At 45.8% G+C, this 24,677-nt stretch overlaps 1 protein-coding gene and 1 long non-coding RNA gene across 5 annotated transcripts in view; one reads left to right on the top strand and one right to left on the bottom strand.

The window, feature by feature from the left end:
- Nucleotides 1-24,677, top strand: part of Lama3 (laminin subunit alpha 3) — a 231,870-nt gene that overhangs the window by 173,376 nt on the left and 33,817 nt on the right. For 3 of the 4 annotated variants that reach the window (XM_087593013.1, NM_001393748.1, NM_173306.2), the window contains 18 exon segments: nucleotides 2,699-2,809; nucleotides 2,918-3,029; nucleotides 3,200-3,367; nucleotides 3,957-4,153; nucleotides 5,779-5,895; nucleotides 6,638-6,792; nucleotides 7,055-7,196; nucleotides 7,876-7,978; nucleotides 8,614-8,730; nucleotides 8,808-8,987; nucleotides 10,503-10,645; nucleotides 13,409-13,579; nucleotides 15,395-15,546; nucleotides 15,680-15,842; nucleotides 16,270-16,403; nucleotides 18,200-18,344; nucleotides 21,999-22,118; nucleotides 22,866-22,999. In XM_087593013.1, the coding sequence (XP_087449139.1) occupies nucleotides 2,699-2,809; nucleotides 2,918-3,029; nucleotides 3,200-3,367; nucleotides 3,957-4,153; nucleotides 5,779-5,895; nucleotides 6,638-6,792; nucleotides 7,055-7,196; nucleotides 7,876-7,978; nucleotides 8,614-8,730; nucleotides 8,808-8,987; nucleotides 10,503-10,645; nucleotides 13,409-13,579; nucleotides 15,395-15,546; nucleotides 15,680-15,842; nucleotides 16,270-16,403; nucleotides 18,200-18,344; nucleotides 21,999-22,118; nucleotides 22,866-22,999 (2,564 nt within the window). 4 annotated transcript variants of the gene reach the window in all.
- Nucleotides 1-24,677, bottom strand: part of LOC120098331 (uncharacterized) — a 78,767-nt gene that overhangs the window by 4,947 nt on the left and 49,143 nt on the right. The window lies entirely within an intron of this gene.

The following is a 24,677-nucleotide window of genomic DNA, read 5'->3' on the forward strand; positions in this document are numbered from 1 at the left end:
TCTAGTCAAGAACCAGACTGGGATGCCTCAGTGGTGGACCTACTACTCTTATTCTAATAAATGAACATCTGTACTCTTGCTCATATATTCTTGTTTTCCTTTCTACATTCTGTAAAATAATTTGCTGTTCATTATCTAGTGTCTTATGGTTAAGACTTTACCAAGTTACAAGTTACTATGTTACTAACATAAGCATTTAATATTGTAAAGAAATGAGTCCCTTAAATACTACTTCTGCAGTTTCCCACAGACTTTATGGTATCGTGTTTTCATTCTCATTCAGTTCAAAACATTTTCCTATTTTCCTGTGACATATGAATAACCTGTGAGTAATTTAGAAATATATTGCTTAATTTCCAGATCAGAGATTTTTTTGATGACTTCTAGTGTTGATGCATAATTTAATCTTTTTGTGGTCAGAAGCAAACTATGTAAGAATTTAATGCCTTTGGACAATTGTTGAGGTTTGTTCCAGAGCTGGAATATAGTCCATCTGGGTTAGCATTCTCCTTAGAAATAAGGGGGTTAGATGAGTATTCTGACAAGTGCTGGGGCCACAGGGTCTAAGTCAAGCTCTCTACAACACTGAGGGTTATTCTTCCCATTCATGAAGGCTGAGCACAGCCCAGAAACTGCTCAGTGTTCACTGTTGGCCACAGGAGAAAAGAGGCAGGCCATAGAAAACCCACTGGTGCTGAACAATGACACCCTCAACACTGTCACAGTGTACGGTGAGTCCTGAGCCATAGACCCAGGGAACAGGGTTTCTAGTAGGGGCTGTAATAGTTATGAGGTCACTGGAGATGACGAAGGGTGGAGGGGCGGGAAAGGAACTCCCAGTGACTGTGTGAGCCTGCAGTGTTCAGCAACCACATCAGTCAGAAGGCAATAGGTCAAATGCACATTAGAGAAGTGAAGATGACAGGACAGTCAGAATGCTTCTTACGAGAGTAGCATCCATTGGAATTAAAGAAATGAGATGAGGAGAACCTTACTGGAAATCGAGTAAGAAGAGAGATGAAAAGACCCAGTTGGAAAGCCATGGGCATGAAAAGCTCTGCTTACTCAAGTACAAGACTTGAGTAGATGAAGTAAAACCAAGGCATTGTGAAAGGGGCTTTGGGTAAAGCTTCAGGAGTGTATATCTGGAATGAGCCAATTTCAGTGGCTCTGTTTGAGTAGAGAGAGTTAAAGGTCATTCTAGAAGAATGACTCCTTTTCATCCCTTAAGGGAGTCAATGCCATGCTTTATAGGTTTAATATAGAGAAGATGAAGGAAAAACCTTTGTGCTATAAGAGAAAAGGAAGCTTCATGAGTTAATTGCTTTAATTATGTGGTGCTACACTGCTCTGAACTTCTCCACACAGATGCGTGCACTGGCTTCTGTCATTAGCATCTCACTGAATCTCAAGCTATGTCTGTGAGAACTGTTTTCATCTGGCAAAGCTCAGGAGCTAAGTAAGAGCATCTGCCTAAAACCACATCCCTAGGATGTCGTGGCTCTAGAAGAATTCAAGTCGACTCCAAGTCTAAAGGCCACTCTTTGCCCACCGTCCTCTCACCCACTGCTACCGGTGATACCCCAGCTTTCCCCTCATAAAGTTATGGTCACCCATCTCATTGCCAAGTTGTCCAGACTCTGCGGCAGCTCAGTAAAAATGAGCTGACGTCTTTGAGTACTTATGAGTATGTGCGGATCCTGCAGATTAGAACAGATTCACCTGCTAAGACACAGACAGACCTGGGGTCTGGTTTGCTCCACGTTGTCTCTGACATACAAATGAGGGCAAGAGAACGTTTGTTTGTTTGTTTGTTTGTTTGTTTGTTCTGATCTGGTGCACGGCGCAGCCTCAGGAAATGCCATCCCATTTCCGTAAGAACCCAGCCTCTCATTTGAATTTGAGGGCATCCAGCTATATCAACTCAGAATTTCTCTACAGCTGGGACCGGAGTCTTTGAATTTAAGGGTTTCGTTTGGCTTTTTGTTGTTGTTTTCTGAAGAGTTAGCTATAAGTACTGCTTTTCATAGCAAGGTAACTACGGGTGTTTTAAAGTGAGTATAGTTTATAATCTGGAACTAGATATACTGGGTAAGTAGCAATATTTTCTGTTACAAGGCAAGGATGTTAATTCACATGAAAAAAAAACTCTTGTGGGTTTGCTCTAGTCTGGGTCTTCAATGCCCCATCCCCAGTGTCCAGGGCTCGGAGGCCTCTTCCCCAGAGTGTAGCTTTTGGTGGATGGGAGGAAAGGCAAGAGGTAAAGGTAGATGACTTAGGGTTGGGTACGTGCTCTCTGGGGTGTGTGAGGGTTGGGGGGGGGGTTGTGGTACCCGAGCCCCTCCTCTTCCTTGGTTCCATCCCCTGGCTCATAATATGCTTCTACCATGAAATGCTGATCCCTCAGGGGCCAACTGGTCAGGTCTGAAACCTCTAAAGCTGTGGCCAACTGAAGCTTTTTACTTTTCCAATGATTGTCTTAGGTAATTATTAAGTTGATTGTGGCAGTGGCAAGAGGGCCTACTTTATTTCAGGACTGTGCCTTAATTTACATCAGAAAGTAGAGTTGTCTTCTCTCAAAGAATACCATGTTTGCACCCCACCCTCGTAAGTCCAGCTTTGGTTTTGTTGAGTGGGAACTCAGCTAGCTGGGCGGCGCCCGCTCGGAAGGGAGGTTTAGCTCTGTGTCTGCTTTCAGAACCAGCTGCTTGGCTTCCGTTCCGCCATCTCCAGTCACGGGTCCAAAATGGACGGCCTGGAAAAAGAACTCAGTCATTTGAACCAGGAATTCGAAACTTTGCAAGAAAAGGTGATGAACTAAGTCAATTACCTTAGCATTTTCTTCCTTTGAGGATATTTTCAGTTTCATTTTCCCTTTTAATCTAAGTCACTGGTAATGAGTTTATTTTTCATGTAGGCGCAGGTCAATTCCAGAAAAGCACAAACATTATATAACAACATCGATCAGACAATCCAAAACGCCAAAGAGTTGGACATGAAGATTAAAAACATCATTCAGAATGTGCACAGTAAGAAAAGTTACCCAGTCCAATTAAAACTTTTATTGCATAACCTTTGTTATATATTTTTGAGAGCTCAGCCTTAAGAAAGAAGATCCCACAGTGATACTTAAAGATGACAGGCTCCTCCACAAAGCTTCCAGAGCCCTCCGTTTAATAAGCTACGTGATGTTTTCCAGTTCTCCTGAAGCAGATCGCTCGGCCAGGTGGAGAAGGAATGGACTTGCCGGTGGGCGACTGGTCCAGGGAGCTGGCGGAAGCTCAGCGCATGTTGCGGGAGCTGCGAGGCCGAGACTTTAAAAAGCACCTCCAAGAAGCAGAGGCCCAGAAAATGGAAGCCCAGCTCTGTAAGACCAGGCCCGGTTTCCCACCTCCACTCTAATTAACTTGAAGTACCAAACTCTAAGTGTGGTCTAGAGTGCCGGGCAGCAGGAGGAAAGTCTCACATCAGCAAACCCTGATGTTAGAGGCTGCGCACCAGGAATGGGGCTTCCCCTTCTGCCCCTGCAGCCACGTCTTTTCTCCCAGGTTTCCAAGAGGCGTGAAATCTTATCACGGTGTAAACACCCCAAAAAAATTCTAAAATTCAAATATTTGTGCTACTACTCCCCTTCCCACCTCTTTTTTCCCTGAGGCGAAGTCTCACTCTTTAGCCCAGGCTGGTCTGATTCTTCCAGCCTCGGCCTTCCCCACGGTAGGATTACAGTCTTGTCTTCAACAAGACAACCCGGCTACTGCTCTCCGGTACTTATAGCCAAACAAGGCAGTTCATGAGTACACGTGACAGATCTACACAGGTAGTACTCTCCCTTCTTGTTCCTTCCAAGGGGGAAGCGTCATGGACTGAGCAAGAATGTAGCTCTCTTTCTCTAGTTCTGGGCCCCTAGCTTCACTAAACTCATCTCTTAGGAAAACACCATAAATGATGTGTTGCAGTACTGAACCGAATCAGGACCTGGCTGGAATCCCACCAGGTGGAGAACAATGGACTGCTAAAGAATATTCGGGATTCATTAAATGATTATGAAGCCAAACTTCAGGACCTGCGTTCCGTGCTTCAGGAGGCGGCAGCCCAGGGAAAGCAGGCTACAGGCCTCAACCACGAAAATGAGGGGGTCCTAGGAGCCATCCAGGTGAGCCACCGGCAGGAGCCTCCTGCTTTTGTTAACGGTGGGGATGAAGGGAACCAGGAGAATGACCCAGAACCTGGTGAGTTATTCTACCTCAGACCCCCAGGCATTAAATGCAGGACTGGAGTCATTTCGCTTCACTGTTACCAGAAGGTCCTGAGACCACAGACAGAGCCTCACAGACTGCCACAGCCTGCCCATGGCTGGAGAGTAACTGAAGAATAAATTTTGCTGAGTAGATGAGACATTGATTATGTCAGAGTTAACCCAATGTGTGTTTCCTAAATTTTCAGTAACATTTTGTGTCAGATATTATAGTAGTCACCAACATAGGCGTTTGAAGCAATTATCTACCTGTTTATATGGAAGAGGCTAAAGCCCAGGTCACCTGCCATTGTGATGGCTGAATGTAGGTAGAGCTTAACATTTCAATACACATATACTGACATGCACATGACAGACAGGCAGGCAGGCAGGCAGACAGACAGGCAGGCAGGCAGGCAGACAGACAAGCAGACAGACAGACAAGCAGACAGACAGACAGACAGGCAGACAGATAGACAGACAGACAGGCAGGCAGACCGACAGACAGACAGACAAGCAGACAGGCAGGCAGGCAGACAGGCAGGTAGACAGACAGACAAACAGACAGAGAGATAGGTAGACAGGCAGACAGACAGACAGGCAGACAGATAGACAGGCAGGCAGGCAGACAGATAGGCAGGCAGGCAGACAAGCAGACAGACAGACAGGCAGGCAGACAGAAAGACAGGCAGACAGAAAGACAGGCAGACAGGCAGACAGGCAGACAGAAAGACAGGCAGACAGAAAGACAGGCAGACAGAAAGACAGGCAGACAGAAAGACAGGCAGACAGGCAGACAGAGAGGTAGGTAGACAGGCAGACAAGCACACAGACAGGCAGACAGATAGACAGGCAGGCAGGCAGGCAGGCAGATAGACAGACAGACAGATAGGCAGACAGATTTTCTTTCTGGCATTTGGAATCATACCCAGGTCCTCCTGTTAGATGACTGTTTTAATATCAAGCCAAACCTCCAGCCATATTGTTTATATTTTTGATGGCAAATTTTCTACATCAAAACAACAGCAAAAAAACTGAAGGGTTATCAGATGACAGACCAGAATGGAGTAGTTCCACGGATTGGCTCCAAAAGAGGAGGGAGCTGGTAAATGCAAATCTGTGTGTCCTTAATGGGTGACAAACCCAGCTCTCAGGGCTGACGTGACCTGTGCCATCCCTGACTCAAGTATCTCCTGTGTGCTCCCTGGGACTGTGTGCAGAGAGGCCAGTGGCCCTATTTCATTTATCTAGTTAAAATCCTATGTCCTGTTCGCTAAGTCAGATCCTAGTAACATACTCACTGGTGAGTTAGCCAGGTGTATGAGGGATCTCCAGCCACCATGACAGAGGATACCACAGTAACACAGCATAACACAGCAAAACGCAGTGAGACTCCAGCCCCATGGTTTGTAGCAGGCTAGGCTGCTGTCAGCTTGAGGAAACCACTTTCATGCTGACATATTTGCTATCGTCCTGTGAAGATGTCTGTGTGTTCTGCTAATGTGCATGGCGGTTGTGCACATGGGCTCTGTTATTCTCTCCAGAGACAAATGAAGGAAATGGATTCCCTGAAGAATGACCTCACCGAGCACCTGGCCACAGCAGACGCTTCCCTGCTGCAAACCAACAGTCTACTGCAGCGGATGGACACGAGCCAGAAGGTAGCAGAGACCTTGGGTTTTCTAGAAACATCCAAAGCCGTGGAATGCTATTGTTAGGGACTGTGCAATTGGCTAAGCTGTCTCTTTTTGAGTATACTCCCCTTTGCAGCTCTCTGGAGAAGAGAACCAATGCGGGGGCTACTTAAGTCTATCTGCATTAGCTCATTTCCTGCAATGATCAAGTCATCTTTGCGGTCACAAAAAAAAGCATTGAGATCCTATTTTAAGAAAACCAACATGCCTTTCTTAATGGAAGACATTGAAGACTTGACGAAAGCTTGGCAGACTTCTTAGCTTTATGGGCATTTCAAAAGAACCTTTCGTAGAGTCTGTTTCTGGATCCTAAGAGGCCTTTAGCAGAGCCTCACCTTGCTGATGAGATTGCACTCTATAAAACCTAATAAAGAGGGTGCCCGTGAGAAGGAAGACAGCAAAGATGGTTGCAAAAACCTCCGACTGCTGTCAGTGCCACTAGCTGAAGTAACTAAGGATGTGTTGATACGATGAGGGGTTGGGGATTTAGTTCAGTGGTAGAGCCCTTGCCTAGCAAGCACAAAGCCCTGGGTTCAGTCCTCAGCTCTGGGGGGTGGGATGGGGGATGACATAATAGCATTGATATGATGAAATAACTTAGCAAAGATAACTTCTCGTTAGAAATATCATTTGTGAAGGAGTTTAAGAAAATGGCATACATGACCATTGCTTGAATTTCTGTTATGTTTGTTTATTTGGAAAAAAACAGGAGTATGAAAGCTTAGCTGCTGCTTTAAACGGAGCAAGACAGGAACTGAATGACCAAGTGCGGGAACTCTCCAGATCCGGAGGCAAAGCACCCCTGGTGGCTGAGGCCGAGAAGCACGCTCAGTCTTTACAGGAGCTGGCAAAGCAGCTGGAAGAGTGAGTGGCGGCCTGCAGAGGTCCAGATGTCATCAACCGTTCCCTGGGCACGCTAGGACCCTGGAGCAGGGAGGAGGGCTGGACGGGAGCCAAAGAAAGCCCCACCCAGAACCCATAGGCCCAGTCTACACCAGACCTGCAGTGAGGCCTGTCCCTCAGACGGACTGCACAGCATGTGCCGTGCAGTAGTCACTGGGAGGGTGGCAGCCCCAGGCAGAGAAAGGATGTGGGAAGGCCTGACCCACTCTATGTTATCTTCCAGGATAAAGAGAAACACCAGTGGGGATGAGCTGGTGCGCTGTGCTGTGGACGCTGCCACTGCCTATGAGAGCATCCTCAACGCCATCCGAGCAGCAGAGGATGCAGCCGGCAAGGCCGACAGTGCCTCAGAGTCCGCCTTCCAGGTGGGTACCTGGAGCTGCGCTGGCAGCTCACTGGACTGGCTCTGGAGACAGTGCATTTGCTGACTCTCCCATGCATGGGACAGTGTTAAAATACTATTTATTCGAAATCAGAGCTTGTTGTATGCACTTGGTGTGAATCACTTCCGCATTGATTGACTATTTGATATCAGGGGTGTGATTTAAAATTTATTTATACATCTAGATAGAAAATATACTGAATCTTGAAATTAAACAGATGCTTTATCCTGCAAAAGCACTTTTATGCCTTAATTAAAACCTGGTATTTACCAAGAGAAAGATTTTTGGAATCAACTGGATCACCATTTTCCCTTAGCGCTTTGGTCTTAAATCGGGGCACATCTATGGAGGCTTTGGGATCTTTGACGCACCATATAATAGCCTATATATGGCCTAGGAAGAGGGAAGATTTTCACGTTCCAAAGCTTGAAAGCCTCAAGGCAGCTAGACGATTGCAGGGGTTTTATATGGGCTTTGCCATCTGTCGCCAGGGATCAGCCCAGCTCCCCGACCGCAGGTATCTAGAATCCTAAGCACATCATTAGGCAACGGTGTACAACTCATCCCTCTCGCATCTTGTCCTTTAAAGATGAAAGATTAGGGTTAGGGCTAAGGTCTTACTCTAGTGCCTGCTTAAGGCTGCTAAGTGTTTTGTTTCCAGACAGTGATAAAGGAAGATCTTCCGAGAAGAGCCAAAACCCTGAGTTCTGACAGCGAGGAACTGTTAAACGAGGCCAAGATGACACGGAAAAGGCTACAGCAAGGTATGAGAGGGGCAGATGGCTGGGACCCTCGGGGGTTTTAATCAACCCGTGGGCACGCATGAGCGATCTGATGCAAGAGCGGGCTTTGAATTCCGCCGTCAAGAAAGGCGTCCTCTGAGCTAGGATTTGTGTTCCTGATGTAGCGCACTCACCCAGTGTCCTAATGAGCCCCTATCCGTCATGCATGAACACGATCGGGCCTTACACAGATGAAGTCTTAAGAACGATAGCCTTCCTTGGCCTGACTTTGGAGTACACTGTGATCGTGGCCGTGGGAAGCCACATATGGAGGTCATTAACTCCGGATCACTACAGCAACTGCTTCAAGGTGTCTTAGGTCCTAAAATCTTAGCAACGAAAAGTACCAAGAAAGAGTCACTGCCAACATGGGTCATGAGAACATTTTAAGCATCAGTTTCACCTTTGATAATGTTTCATCTTTTATACTAATAAAAAAGAATCAAATTGCCTTAACATGGAACTGTAGGTCGTGGGCCTTAAGACACAGGGATGGAAGCCATCGGAAACTCAGGAAGCCCCAGGCTTTGAAAATGCGGCCTCTTCAATTTTTATGGCCTCTCCCAGGAAGCCACAGCCAGGCAGGCATCTGAACTCAGTTTTTTGCTCAATTTTAGAAATCAATCCAGCTCTCAACAGCCTACAGCAAACCCTGAAGACTGTATCAGTTCAGAAGGACCTGCTAGATGCCAATGTCACTGCTGTCCGTAATGACCTTCGTGGGATCCAGAGAGGTAATTGTCACCCTGGTCATGGTTTCTTGGGAAGACCGTCTCAGCTCCTGACACCTTCCTACTTGTGTGTGCACCAGGTGATATTGACAGTGTGGTGAGTGGAGCGAAGAGCATGGTCAGGAAAGCCAATGGGATAACGAGCGAGGTCCTGGACGGGCTCAGCCCCATCCAGACGGATTTGGGAAGGATTAAGGACAGCTACGGGAGCACACGGCATGAGGACTTCAACAAAGCTCTGATTGACGCCAATAACTCAGGTATCAGTCATCCTCAGGTCAGGATGTCTTCGCTGTGTTCTCCATTGCTAAGAATTTGATCCATTTCAGTTCCTTTCTGGTAAATTCTGACCTCAAATTAGAATATTAGAAAATATAATTTCATGTAATATAGCACAGGTGTACTGTTAGACCAGGGAGAATATCTCATTGTGTGTGTGTGTCTCTGTGTCTGTGTGTCTGTGTGTCTGTATGTGTGAGAGAGTGTGTGTGTGTGTGTGTATGTGAGAGAGAGAGAGAGAGAGAGAGAGAGAGAGAGAGAGAGAGAGAGGGAGAGAGGTGTATGCATGTGTTTGTGTGTACATGCATATAGTGGCCAGAAGTTCATGTTAAATATATTCTTCAATTATCTACCTACCTACCTTTCTTTCTCTCTCTCCCCCTTCCCCTCCCCCTCTCCCCTTTCCTCCCTCCATCCCTCCCTCAATTTTCTTTCTTTGTTCCCTCGGGCAAGGTCTCAGTGTATATCCCACATATTCACAACTGCCCTTGACAAGATATAGATACAGATATGGATATAGATATAGATATAAATATAGATATATCAGGCTGCCCCTTGACTCTACCTGCCTCTGATTTCTGAGTGATAGGATTAAAAATGTGTTCCATCATATACTATGTCCTTCCAGTCTCTTTTTAAAAATGTATGTGCATGTATATGTATGTGTGTGTATGACCACACATCCACACATGCATAATACACACACAGACACTCATACAGGCATGCTTAGAACAGCTCTGAATGTTGGTCCTTGCCTTCCACTTTGTTTTGGGTTTCTCGTTACTGCTGTGTATGCCACACGAACTGGCCTGTGAACTTCTGGGGAGTCGCTTGTCTCTGCTCCCACCTTCTGATGGGCAGGTGCTCACTGCTTTCAGTTTTGATATGAGTTCTGAGGATTCAAAATCAGATCATCCTTGAACAAAGGTGATTCAACCTCAGAGCCATGTCTCCATCTCCCTCCACTTATTTTCTGAGACAGGGTCTCTCACTGAAGCTGGAGCTCAAACCTAGAGATTATACAAATTAGCTGGCTAGCATCTTACACACTGCTGGGCAAGCTTCTTACATGGGTCTGGGGATCTGAACTTAGCTCCTCAAGCTTCCATAGCAGATACTTTACCAACTAAGCCATCTCCCCAGCCCCAGGCCTACAGCTCTCTCTCTCTCTCTCTCTCTCTCTCTCTCTCTCTCTCTCTCTCTCTCTCTCCCTCCCTCCCTCCCTCCCTCCCTCCCTCCCTCCCTCCCTCCTTCCCTCCTTCCCCCCTCTCTTTCTGTAGAGTGGGAGCTATCAAAGGATAAGAAAAGATATATTTTCCCGTATTAACCAAGGAAAAGAATTTGATACATCATTACAGAAATCTATAACAACTTTAGGACAGTCTTGCCTAAGACTGTGGTCCATATTGTTTCTAGGCTTGACAGAACAAATATTCTGTCTTTAACCTTTTCTCAATGTACTGTGTAAAATTTCCATTCTCTCATTTCACCAACAGTAAAGAAATTAACCAAGAAGTTGCCTGATCTTTTTGTCAAGATTGAAAGCATCAATCAACAGTTGCTGCCCCTGGGAAACATCTCTGACAATGTAGACCGAATCCGAGAGCTCATTCAGCAGGCCAGAGATGCTGCGAACAAGGTGGGTGTTCCCATGTCGCCACAGCTGCTGCTGGTCATCCCCGGACGCTATTCAGACAGGAAGGGGTCTTACTTATACAAGAATTGCTGGTCTGTCTTCTCTGAATTCTGATTTTAAACATGAAGTATAATGACCTTTTGTCACCTTTCAAAATGTACATGACCCCTGTCCCCTTACTAGTGCTACATCAGGCAGCTGAAGCAGTCTCCATGCTTTGAGTTCACATAGGCAGGAAGAAGGAGTTTGTCTTCAGCCTTACTTTCCAAACTCTAATCACAAGGTTGAGGGAAGGCTCTGTGGTCACCTTTGTATACCAAAGAGTATTTCATTTTGAAAGCACTGGAGCCCATCTTTGTTGAGGATGGAAGGCACAGGATCTTCGTGCCTGTGTCCCCAACACTGTCAGTGGTAGAGACAAGAGGATCACAGGCTGGTGACTGCTAGCCTAGCTCCAGGTTGAGAGAGGGACCCTTTCTCAAGGGAAAAAGACAAGATCTGTAGAATGGGACATCTGACATTCTCCTCTGGCTTTTGTTCATGTTCAAGCTTGTGTACCTGCACACGCATGCACACACACACACATCCATACATACACACACCCATACACATATCCATACATACACACTCATCCACACCCATACACACCCATACACACACACACACACACACACACTACACAAGGAATGTTTGTTGCAATATACATTACGTAATGTTTTTACGAAAAAGCCAACTGTTTACAGTACTATGTTCTAATGAGCTGGACTCGTGCACATCACCCAGATCAACATACCATATAGTGTCCAGCAAAGAGAGCCAATTATAATAAAGGTATGATCATATATATTCATATAAAATATCTAAATGTGAAAAGAGAGCCATTATAACTGATAGGTAAGTAGGAGGCTGTGGGGGAGGGGGGCTGTGGGGGAGGGGAGGCTGTGGGGGAGGGGAGGCTGTGGGGGAGGGGGCTGTGGGGGAGGGACTGCAGGGACAAAGCTGTTGGTTTTGTCTCCTTCTTCAGGGTGTGAGCCAAACGCAGGCTGCTAGCCTCCAGCTCTTACCATATACACAATACCTTCTGAATTTACAAAGTACAGATGAGTTCATCAGGAGACAGAGGGCAGAGGCTTGGCAGGAGGGGACTCAGATATGTGGTGGGTCTCCTGGGGGGGCAGATAGGAAAGGGAGGGGGAAGAGAGCTGTGATAGGAGCTCATAAAGCAGGTGAGGGTCCTGGCTTCCCCATCACCTGTGTGAGATCCCAGGAAATACTTTAGAGCGCGACATAGAGCTTGTTACCATGAGCGTCATTCCAGGACTGTTGTTCTGATTGCTGGCGGATATCTGTTTCCTGTGGTTAGACAGAACCTGCCCGGACTGGGTCAGACCTGTGCTGTTGCATGATTCTAGCAGACAGTTCATAAAATCTAAGTCTGATGTTAAGACGTAATGTTTGGGAACTTACTGCTTTGAGTCACATGTGGTTGGTAGATTTCTGTTTCATTTTTCCTCGTTTCCTTTTTCTGTGACTTTAATGTTCGTGACAGATCAGGGTGGGAGAACAGGACAGGGCACCTATCATGAACCATGTAAGATGCGCTGCATAGAGCCTTAATGGCTGTGATATGCTTGCACGTGTGTGAAGGCCAGAGGCGCTCCTCAGTGGCTCTCCCCCTTAGGCTTTGAGACGGTCTTTCCTGAAGTTAGAGCTTGTTAGTTCACCTAGACTGCCAGGCCAGCAACCCGGGCTCCTCCCCTGTGCTGGGGATCTAGACTCGGTTCCTTGTGCTTGCTTGGCAAACCCTTCACTGACTGAGCCATCTCCTCAGCCCCAATGCATGCATTCTTAGGGACCGCATGTCTGAAGTGAATACAGACATAGTGTGTAACACGCTCAAAGGCAAACATTTCTGTTTTTAAAGGGTGATGTGTTAAAAAGAGGTGATAGCAGGAGGGTCACAGATTCAAAACCGTTCTGAGATGTGCCTGTGTGTGACGAGGTTAAAGTTAACCCCAGCCCATCTGCAGCTCAGGCGAGCCTGAGGCCAGCCTGGACTGCATAAATCCTGTCTCGGAGAAACTGTTTATAATATCTTAATGTATTATACTTAAGCATATGCAAGCACTGTCCTAAGTGGCCTGTGAACATTAACTCCTCTGCACAAATCCCTATGTGGTAGGAATTACTATTATTGTTACCGTCACCATTGTCATCATCGTCAGCACTGCCGTGCTGCACAGAAGGCTAAACTGACTTCTTCATGGCCTTTAGCCAGTGCACATTAAGAGTAGATAGCTCTGCAGGCAACTTCAAGAACTTACAACTTGGGTCCAAGCTGGGTGTGGTGGTGCAGCCTTTAATCCCAGCACTCAGGAGGGGAGGCAAGTGGATCTCTGTGAGTTTGAGGCCAGCCTGGCTTCCAAAACAAACTCCATATGAGTCAGGGTTAACTTTACCTTGTCATACACACATACACATGCATATACCCATGCATGCACATGTGTGTGCATGTATGTATATGCATATATGTGTGTATATATATGTGTACATATATATGTGTATATACATGTGTGTATGCATGTATATGTATATATGTGTGTATGTATGTATGTATATATGTATGTATTTGCGTATGTATATAAAACACAAAAGCTAACCTGGGTCCAAGAGGCATCATCCGTCCTTGTGTTGCTAAGAGGTCTGGCTACAGAACTCCTCATAGTTTTTTGACACCTCATTTTTCCATCTTACCCTTCCTCGCAGGTTGCAATTCCCATGAGGTTCAATGGTAAATCTGGTGTTGAAGTCCGTCTGCCAAATGACCTAGAAGACTTGAAGGGATACACGTCTCTGTCTTTGTTCCTCCAAAGACCAGACTTAAGAGAGAATGGAGGCACTGAGGACATGTTTGTAATGTACCTTGGAAACAAGGATGTAAGTGTGGTTAGGACATTTCCTTGCTTTACTAACAAAACGGTTTTGGGGGTGCCTTGAGACTTGTGACGTAACTGTGCCACCACTATGTATTTGCTTGTCCTACAAAGACAGCCACAAGCTCCACTACCCACCACCCTCCCATCTGTGCTATGGAGGTGCCTATGAGACCTCCTGTTCATCATGGACATGAGCCACCGATGAGAAGTCTTACCCAATGGTGTAAGATATAGGCACACATGTGTGTACATATGAGTACATACATGTTTACAATGTTTTCTCCCATATCTATGAGAACTAACAGTGGTTGTTCCTCACAGAACTGTGTCCTGTTCTCTTCCTGGGAAGGCACAGCCACAGATGCCTCCCCAACTCAGACGGGTGGGGTCCATATAGAAATGAGGCCTGAAGCAAAACAAAGCCTAAACTCTCTACCCCAACCCCACCCCTCATCCTGAACTCATTGGTTAGGCAGCCATGACTGGCATTTCAACAGCTGATTTAGTTCTTAGTCCCTCCTTCTGTGTATGCTTCCTCAGTCTAAGGGAGAGATGAGTACTGTCTGGGCTGAAATAAAAGTATCTAAAACATGGGTCTTGGGCTGAGCTCTCTATCATAAATAAATGTAATAGAATATAAAATATGGTTCTTGGAATTCTCCCTAGTTGGAGAATTCTTAGTTATCAGCAGTGGACATTTTATTGAATATTCTTAGCCCAGCAATATTGTTAATTTTAACTACCTCTTCCAGCCTGGCCTACATGAGACCCTGTTGCAAACTAAACAAAGTGAGAAAAATATTGTATCCTAAGGGTCCTGAGAAGTGCAGCACACCAAGTATCTACATTTTATTCCCATTAAATGAGGTATTATGAATAGCGTATGTTCTAGAGCCCACAGGAGTATATGTACAGGTTACATCAGTTGCTGTGCCATTTTATATAAGTGTCTGCAAAATTAATGTTCCCAGGGTTTCTAAACTAGTCCCCTTATTGATGGAGAGGGACAACTGTCCTAATTATGTGCTATATAGTTGTTGTTTACGATAAACTAAAATTTACTTCTTAAATGTCCTGAATATGTCCTGAATGCTATTATACTCTTAAAAATGGTCAAAATGGTCAGTTTTAGTATCTATCTATCTATCTATCTATCTATCTATCTATCTATCTACCTATCTATCTACCTATCTATCTACCTATCTATCTATCTATCCATCCATCCATCCATCCATCTATCTATATTTGTGTACACACACACACACACACACACACACACACACACACACACGTTTCTTCCTTGGCATTCTCCCATTCTAATAGAGAAGAAACACACACACTATGACAATGAGGAAACATCATAGCTGAGGCTGCCACAGATGCTAAGAGAACATTGCATGACACCTGGGGAAGGGAAGTGGCTCACCCTTTTTACTGATGAACTCTAATGAGCAGCCAAGTGTGCTTGCCCTGTGGTAGGTGCTGGCAAACTGGAGACTGAACAATGGGAACAATGGGAACTGACCTCAGTCCACTGAAGGATGAGGAAACAGCCCTGACAAGACAACTCAAGTGTTCTGTAGACCCATTAGTAAAAAATCATTTAGGATCCTCTGGAGGTGGACGATGAGAGTTTGAACAGATCTAAGGATTCCAAGTCCTCGTCACATGTGTCTGTCTGTCTGTCTGCTTGTCTGAAGGCCTCACTGTCTTAATCCTCATGCTTAAACTCTGTTTTAAAACAATTTCTTCAAGAAATCCTAATGCTATTTCGCCTTGAGCAAAAAGAGTTCTGAGGAGGCCTTTATGTCTCCAGGCCTCCAAGGACTACATCGGCATGGCGGTTGTAGATGGCCAGCTGACGTGTGTCTACAACCTGGGGGACCGAGAAGCTGAAGTTCAGATCGATCAGGTCCTGACGGAGAGTGAGTCTCAGGAGGCAGTTATGGACCGGGTGAAGTTCCAGAGGTACAGTTCAGCTGACCCTCGCTCATGACTTTGATCAGCCTCAGCCAACCCCACTGACATGTGACTCCGTTTTTGGCCTATTGGCTTTGAGTTCTTTCATTTTCTTATATTTTTATTATCTAATTTTTAACAGAATATATCAATTTGCCAAGCTTAATTACACCAAAGAAGCCACGTCCAATAAACCCAAAGCTCCCGCGGTCTACGACCTGGAGGGTGGCAGTAGCAACACGCTCCTTAATTTGGATCCCGAGGACGCTGTGTTTTATGTCGGAGGTTACCCACCGGATTTTGAAGTAAGTATCAATGTTGTCTCACTGAGTAGAATGCTTTAACGTTGGTGTGGTATAATGACCTCATGTCTGTGTTTTAACTAATTCTATAAAAAAAAAAAAAACAACCAAAAAACGAATTAACCATATACTCTCAAAGCACGCCCAGTAGTAACAGCTAAGGTGTAACTTTCTTCATCCCGTGTTTTACGCTTTAGAGCATTAATTTCATGCACTGTGTTGATAAGTATTGATCTCATCTCCATTTTACTGATGAGCACACTCAGGCAGGGAGCACTGATGGCTGCTTGAGTTTAGACAGCTCTTGGATGTCAAAGCCCTGAACCACCTTCTTTGCCCTGGTGCTAGGTTCACTGTTGAGTCTCAGCACTACACGGTCACTCTCCCTTCCTGCTCAACTTACGGGAGCTTTGTCTTGCTTCTCTCACAGCTTCCTAGCAGACTGCGGTTCCCTCCATACAAAGGCTGTATCGAACTAGATGACCTCAATGAAAACGTTCTAAGCTTGTACAATTTCAAGACAACTTTCAATCTCAACACCACGGAGGTGGAGCCTTGTAGGAGGTAAATGAAGTCTGAGGGACTTTGTTCCTAGGACTGGGCTGGAGGTGCACAGCACTGCCACCTTCCAGTGGTCGGCAGGTTCTTGGCATGACAGTGCACTGCTGGGGCCAGCACTGCTTCCCCTGTGCGCAGACAACACCCACTGCTCTCCATCCTTAAGATTTAAATAGCATGCATCTTGCCCCAGTTTATATACCAAACTAGGTTAGTAGTTTTCTCAGCTTTTAAAAGTATGAATCTTTGGGACTATGAGATAGATCCATGGGCAACAACATGTGTTGTACCAGCCTAAAGACCGGATTTTGATCCTTGAGTCCATGTAAAGGTTGAAGGAGGAAACCAACTTCACCAAGTTGTCCTCTGATCTCCACGTGTACCAGTGTAGCACACTTACATTCATAACACAAGTGCATGATAATAACAAATATAATTTTAAAAAACGAATCTTAAATTTTTGGTGCCTCCTAGAACAAAAGACATGCTCAATATTGGGTTATTCAGCCACATAACTATGTAATTAAAATGTAAACTATGGTAGTCTACAAAGTGAGTGACTTTCTAGGTACTTTGTCTTCTGAGTCTATTTAAAACTTGCTCTGTCTTGGTCAATGATCTATTGCTGTGAAGAGACACCATGACCACGGTAACTCTTCTAAAAGTAAGCGTTTAACTGGAACTTACATTTGAGATTTAGTCCATTATCATCATGATAGGAAGCACGAAGGCAGGCCTGGTGCTAAACAAGGCAATGGGAACAGAGGCAGAAAGTCACTAGGCCTGGCTTGGGCTTTGGAAACCCCAAAGGCCACTCCCAGGGGCCTACTTCCTCCAAAAAGACACACTTGAACAAGACCGTGCCTCCTAAGAGTATCACTCCCTAATGATCAAACATTCAAATATTTGAGCCTCTAGGAGCCATTCTTATTTGAACTGCAACATGCTCTCTTTTGAGCTCCTAGCCATTCCTACAATTTAAAAGACTTGGGATATTCCTATCTAAGAAGAACAAGCATTTAATATTGAGGAGAAGCTAACACTGAGAATTAATGAGTTCTTACATTTAAATATTTTCAGCTAGTTTAGTCACTTTCTCCTAAATAGACATCTCTAGAGTGTTCATTATAGAACATCTCATTCATAAGCTCTGTCTCTCTCTGTTTCTCTGTCACTATCTCTATCTCTCTGTCTCTGTCTCTCTGTGCCTCTGTCACTGTCTCTGTCTGCCTCTGTCTCTATCTCTCTGTCTCTGTCTCTCTGTGTCTCTCTGTGTCTCTGTCTCTCTCTGTGTCTGTATCTGTCTCTCTCTCTGTGTCTCTGTGTCTCTCTGTGTCTGTCTCTCTCTCTGTCTCTCTCTCCTCTCTCTGTCTCTCTCTCTTTCTCCCTATCATGAGCATAATATAACATATGTGTGCCCAGGTGGATTCGTCCATGTGTACACACATGGAGACAAGAACTAAACAATAGAGTTTCTCTATAACTCCCCCTTATTTTTGAGACAGGATCTTTCTCCGAACTTAGAGCTCAGTAGGCTGGCCAGAAACCCTTAGGTACACCTGCCTTCCTCACCTTCTGCCATGCTCACCTTTAATCTGGGTTCTGAGTATCAAAACTTGGGGTTTTGTGCTTATACGGCAAGCACATTACCTCCTGAACCATCTCCTCAAAGCAGTGTTTGAGCACACAGAGAAGAAAGGCTGACTGGACATGTTAACAGTGTTTCCTGTTTTCCTAAAAAATTGTGCCCGTGTATTTCTTGTTCTGTTGTTTAATCAGTAACTTCTGGTTGGTGTTGACAGGAGAAAGGAAGAGTCAGACAAAAATTACTTTGAAGGTACAGGCTATGCTCGCATCCCTACTCAACCAAATGCTCCCTTCCCAAACTTCATACAGACCATCCAGACTACTGTGGACAGAGGTTTACTGTTCTTCGCAGAAAACCAGGTAACTTACGCCAGATGTCCAGACACTACTTGTACACCCACTGTATCTAGCAATTTTGGGGTAAGTGAACTGTTGTAAACAACCCATCTAGATTGGAAAATTGTGGCAATATGATGTTGGCCAGTCATGATTTCTTTCTGTTGAGGTGAATTTTAACAAGGTCAAAGGCTCAGGAATGTGAAGACTTGCCCCCAAAATGGGGCAGGACTGCCTCTCTAGCCTGTTCTCATGCTGGTCTTAGACTTTGACAATAGCTGTTTTAAAGCAAATGAAGACTACCTAGGGTCCCCCAAATCTTGGTAGCTGGACTTCCTGTAGCTATGAGCTTGATCTGGCTCACGGCAGACTGTGGGGACCCTGTCTCTACGAGGCTGCAGCTTGACTTCCCAAGGCAATAGAAGCTTCCATATTTTGCAGTAGCCTGGGTCAGTGGATCATTCTTTGTTTTTAATATTTTTATTTTTGAGGACTTTATACTGTCTACAATAAAATATGATCATATCCTGTACCCCATTTTCCTCGCTACCTCCTTCAAACCCCTCAAATGGTCCCCTCCTAACTTCATCGTTTTTTTCTTAAAAATTTACTAAGTCCAACTGGTGCTGCCTATATGCATGGGGCCATCCAGTGGATTCTGGGAACTCTACCAAGGCATTCAAAGGAAGATGAATTCTCCTTGCCATAGCAACCATTAGTTACCAATATCAGTAAGGGATGGGGCTGGAGAGCGCCTCCCCCACCTATGCTGTAACTTTGACGTAGATGATCCCTGCGTCTTGGTACTTAGTAGTGGGTGGTGGTGTTGAGAAAGATGATCCTTTAGAACTGAGCTCTTATCTCTTGTTCTTAACACCTTGACTAGTTGTGTATCACCAGCCTTGGCGAAATGCTTCTCTGACCTAGGACCATGGCTATAGAATGCAGTTTGACTGTCTGAGCACTTAGCAAAATAATGTGTTGGAAAAAAAAATGACAATAAAGTTGACCTTCCAAGAGTGAGCTTTTGATCAGGATTAGATATGGTCATCAGGGAGATGCAGATTACTTCTGCATTGGTGCAGCGAACTGCAGGACTCCATCATTCCTGTCAGAATGGCTATCCTTGGGAATGCCAGTGACAGCAGGTGCCAGGTGACGTAGCGAAAGGGGCCCACATCCTGGTTGTAGAATAAAAAGTGCAGCCAACTGTGGCAGAGTCTCAAAAACAAAACCCGAAACGTAAAACCGGTGTGTAAGGCAGAGATCCCAGAGGGCCAATCTTACGCCTCTTAGGCTAGGAGCATGCAGTCATGGTCAGTCCAGAGGTGACTGCCAGTGCCCTCTATCAGTTCAGGGAGAGTGGAGGGGAAGTTTGCTCTGGTTCTTCTGGACTGGGTCTTTGTTGGATTGACCCCCAAACCAAATCTTGTATGGTTGCTCTCATGAGCGGAGTTCCAGAAAAACATCCCAGAGGAACAGTCTGCAATGGGATGCATGGTTTGAGGTACCTTGCCTGCCAGGTAGGAACCAAGGCTCACCTCCACTCTTCTTTCTGAACTTGGTCTGGTCCCTTAGCTCTGATGGTTTGAGAGGGTCGCAGTCAGCCTGAAGGCTGGAGAGAGCGAGGCGGGAAGCCAGCATCTTCAAAGCACTTACATTCCACACCAGGACCTCTTTTTTCCCAGAATGCTCGGGATGTGCAGTGTTCCACATTTTGGACTGTTTTCAGTTTTAGAATATTTGCATACATAATGAGAAATCTTGAGGGTGCTCAGTGTTCAGCTTTTTCTACTCTTGCATAGTCCAGGACCCAACATCAGGAAAAGGTACTGCCCAGGTTCAGGCTGGGTTTTCCCACACCAATTAGACCAACCAAGACAACCCCACAGATGTGTCCAAAGGCCAAACCAATGCGGACAGCCAGTCCCTCATTGAGACACTCTTCCAAGGTGGTTCTAGGCTCTGTCAGGTTGAATTAACGCCAACCATCCCAGGACCCACGTCTAACATGAACTCCATGTATACTTTATAAACGCACATCGTATACATGTAGGCCAAAGATAATTACATGCGATACACTTTTAACAATTTTGCACACAGAGTAAGGTTTGCGTAGCCTAAACTATCAGCGCCGTGGTGCTGGGCTGACGCTGGAACAAACTGTGTAGATTTTGAAGCATTCCCATTTTGACTTTGGTGTTTGGGGATGCTCAACTTCTTTTCCATTCTGAAGTTCTTGGAGACTAAGGACCAAAAATAGTCTGTAGTCTGGAGGAAACTTACATAACACCGTTGTGTAAGAGAGTCCTTAGGGCCTCTGCTAAGGAGATCCATACAGCTGCTGCTACCTGGCTAAGAGTGGATGACCCTCCAGGGCGAGGTGTTAGAATTCACACTAAAAGCCTTTTGGATGAAGACTCAGGCCCCGGATCCCACAGGGCGTTCTTATCATAGGGAATTTGGTAACAGCAACCACTTAGTCCATGGCCAAGAAACAGTGCTGACCCGGATGAACCAGATCCTGCCCTCTAGAGGGGAATGCTGGTATTGCACAGAGGTGCACTGCCAATCAGAGAGCCACTGCTTCCTCACAGTCTGAGTAGTATAGAGGGGAAATGAAGCAGTTCAGTGTCACAGTCTTGAGTAGAAGATGCTTCCTCTGAAATCTGATGGACACTGAGAAGGTGACACTGGAAGAGGATCCAGCAGAGACAGGGGAGGGAAAAGCCTGGCAATGAGAACGTGCAGGGATAAAGGGTGACCTATGTGGTTAGGGTATGGTCAGTGAGGCATGATGAGAAGCAAAGTGAAGAGGTGTCCAGTGCTTTGAAGCATCTACTGCGGGGTCTGAGTTGTCCCTGGGAACAAAGGGAGTTAGTATGCTCACTGGCAATTGCAGAAGGCTGCCCTGGCTGCACAATGGTAGGTGATCTGTGGGGAAACAGGGAGGACCGCTGCAGGAGAGCGGGGGGGGGGGGGAGGACCACTGTAGGAGAGCAGGGGAGGATCACTGAAGGAGAGCAGAGGAGGACCACTGCAGGAGAGCAGGGGAGGACCACTGAAAGAGAGCAGGGGAGGATCACTGAAGGAGAGCAGGGGAGGATCACTGAAGGAGAGCAGGAGAGAACCACTGCAGGAGAGCAGGGGAGGATCACTGAAGGAGAGCAGGGGAGGACCCTGCAGGAGAGCAGGGGAGGACCACTGAAGGAGAGTGGGGGAGGACTCTGCAGGAGAGCAGGGGAGGACCACTGAAGGAGAGCAAGGGAGGACCACTGAAGGAGAGCAGGGGAGGACCACTGGAAGAGGGATATGGCTGAGGTTGTGGTATGAGGCAGTTAAGGGGAAATTCCAGGGTTCGATAGGACTGATTGGATGAGGAGGGAGGAGATGACTCCATGTGTGGCTCTCTGGTTCTGGTTGTGATGAAACAAAATCAAGATGCTGACTGGCGTGACTGAGTTTGTCCTGAGTGCTGGGCACTGTGAAATCTCACACTGCTAATAGAAGTCAGCCATCGTCTGCCTCGTGGGTGTGAGGTCTCACAGTGCTTATCTCCCTGTTAGCTCAGGAGGCACCTGAAGCTACTGACACCAAGGGCATCAAGAGTCACTGGGCATCAGAGCGTTCCTCTTTTCAGCCAGGCCTTCTAGTAATCTACCTTTTTCCGTACTCCAGGATAACTTCATATCTCTGAACATAGAAGATGGCAATCTCATGGTGAGATACAAACTAAATTCAGAGCCACCCAAAGAGAAGGGAATTCGAGACACCATCAACGATGGGAAAGATCATTCGGTATGGAGTCTGTTTATTTGAATTTTTAGAAGTCAGTGAACCTTTAAAATGAAATTAGTCCCCCCCCCCATCAAAAATAGGCAAAATGATACACAAACTCTATTACAAGATGAGTTATTGACTGTGGGTGTGCCCTTTACAGTTCTGAACATCTAGCCATGAAATTTAATAAAGATAGAGCATGTGTAAATTATGTAAACCACGATAGATTTCAAATGAGAACATTTCTATTACAGTGAGGCCATTTCTACTATGATGTTCTTAATGCTACCGTGGTCCCAGAGGGTAGCGAGCACAGTTGAGAACCACTGTTTTAGTAACTTGGGGAGATGACTCAGATTGTGCTCAGAGCTTCTCAGAAGCTAAGTAGACAAGCTAGGTGAGGTAGACCTGTTGTCCCTTATATGATACAAAGTCAGGTAGATCCCTGGTGTTCATGGGCCAGCAGTGTCAGCCAGCAAAATACCTCATCTCAAATCAGAGGTCAACGATGGCCAAAAAGCAGTACCTACGGGTGTTTTCTGGGCTCTGTACACACGTGCACACACATGGATGGACGTGGAGAAACACAGACATGTAGACACACACAGATGTTTTAGTATCAAACTTTTACCACACACTGCTACTGGGCAGTCATCTGCCCATGTGTGTAAACAAGTCCACAGGAAAAGGAAGCCGCAGTTACTCTGAGACACTACAAATAGGTTTGTGTTTCCTTGCTGGCTGATTTGTTCCCATTCGTTTCAGATCTTAATCACAATTGGAAAACTACAAAAACGCATGTGGATAAATGTGAACGAACGCAGTGTACGAATCGAAGGGGAAATATTTGATTTCAGCACATATTATTTGGGTGGAATTCCAATTGCAATCAGAGAAAGGTGAGGTGACGTTGTGAGGTTTCTATTGGGGAGGGGAGCCAATGAGCCATCCTGCCAACCTGCTGTGCTGCATTTTTATTAATGTAGAACACCTCTTATGCCGGCAGGGCTTGCTACCAACAAGTCTAGGCTCCCTTGTTTGATATTAGCTCAAACAGTAAACTTTGCAACACTAACAATATAGTCATGAAAGAAAAATAGATTGTAAAAATTGAATAATGGGACTGGCTGTCCAAAATGTGGGAAGTCGGACAAAATGTGTGGCACCTCACTATCCATTCTTGTCACTCTTAGAAGGACAGAAACCACAAAGAATCCAGCTGGGTTGATAAGGGTCAGGAAAACAGAATTTAGGCTGTTGCTTTACCCATTAAAGAAGCCCAGGGACACATGCAGAATAAGAACATCCATGCAGAGTGAAGGGGGAGTGGGGGAAAAGGGGGGAAGAAGGGAGGGAGGGAGGGAGGGAGGGAGGGAGGGAGGGGGAGAGAATGGGTTGTCTGTGTGAGAGTTAGCTTCCAAACAAGAGGCTACTCCCCCCCTTTCTAGGTAAGTTTATTTGTTTTCCCTTGTTTTAATTCAAATCACAAGAGTAGAGAAATAAGCCAAGGGGACAGAAGCTGTGAAAATATTTACCTGACCTTTGGTTTCTTCAGAAATGAAATGCTAAGCAATGCTTATCTGGGCTTGGCCTGTCTTGGCTGACTGGTAAGGCATTTGGTCATTCAGTGAGCCCCTGCAACGGTCCCTGATGTGGATCACTGGGACGGTGTGGCTTAGAGGATCTCAACAGGCCTCTGCAGGGACAGCCACACAGCTCTTCCCAAGGAACCCAACTTAGTGGAAGGGCCCTGAGGAGATTTGGGACTGAGACACGGTGGTGCCATGGCTGTGTTGAGCAGCTTTCCTCTGTGGAGTCAGCCTTCTGGGAACGAGGACCCAGATCTTTGAATGACTTGAGATTATAATCAGGGGTCACACATCTGCTAATCCAATCTACAAGTCCTTACTGATAAGGCCAGGGGGCTGACACCAAGCAGGACATCTCCTGGGACAGTGACAGTCAGCCTGGGGTCTGATAGATGCTCAATTTAGCATCACTCTCTCTCTCTCATCTCTGCGGACTCCAGCCAGGGAACTGGATAAGCTTTTGTGGGAAGGTGGGCCCAGGGTATGAGCATCTCCCACACAGGAGGCCATTGACTTAGGAGTACCTGCCCCGACATAATTAGGTTCCTCTAGCAAGTGAGTTCCGATCGTGAGTCCTAGAGAGAATGTGGACGTCTAGACCCTCAGCTGACCTAACACAGTGAGCGTGAACATATCCATAAAAATGCCAGCCCCAGAATTTGAAAGGAACTTTCCTCCTCTCCCAAGGTGCAAGATGTTTTTATAAAGTAATTAAGTCACAGTGCCAAGAAGGCTGTGCTTTTCCTTTTAATGAAATTTAATTTTATGCATGTTCCTTGTAGTTCTGCTGTTTATAATGAATTAGACTAAAGGCAGACACCTTTCCATTTAGATAAATGAAGCGACCTTAGGGATTTATGATGAAATCAGGATTGGATTTTCTTAGTACATCATTTGATTAAGAAACATTAATATTTGCCTCAGTCAGTTAATGCTTTACATGAATCCAGCGCCACACAGATTAGGAAGCGAAGTCAAAGAGGCATGC

The sequence above is a fragment of the Rattus norvegicus genome, chromosome 18, assembly GCF_021556685.1.
Source record: "Rattus norvegicus strain SHRSP/BbbUtx chromosome 18, alternate assembly SHRSP_T2T, whole genome shotgun sequence".
Classification (NCBI taxonomy): domain Eukaryota; kingdom Metazoa; phylum Chordata; class Mammalia; order Rodentia; family Muridae; genus Rattus; species Rattus norvegicus.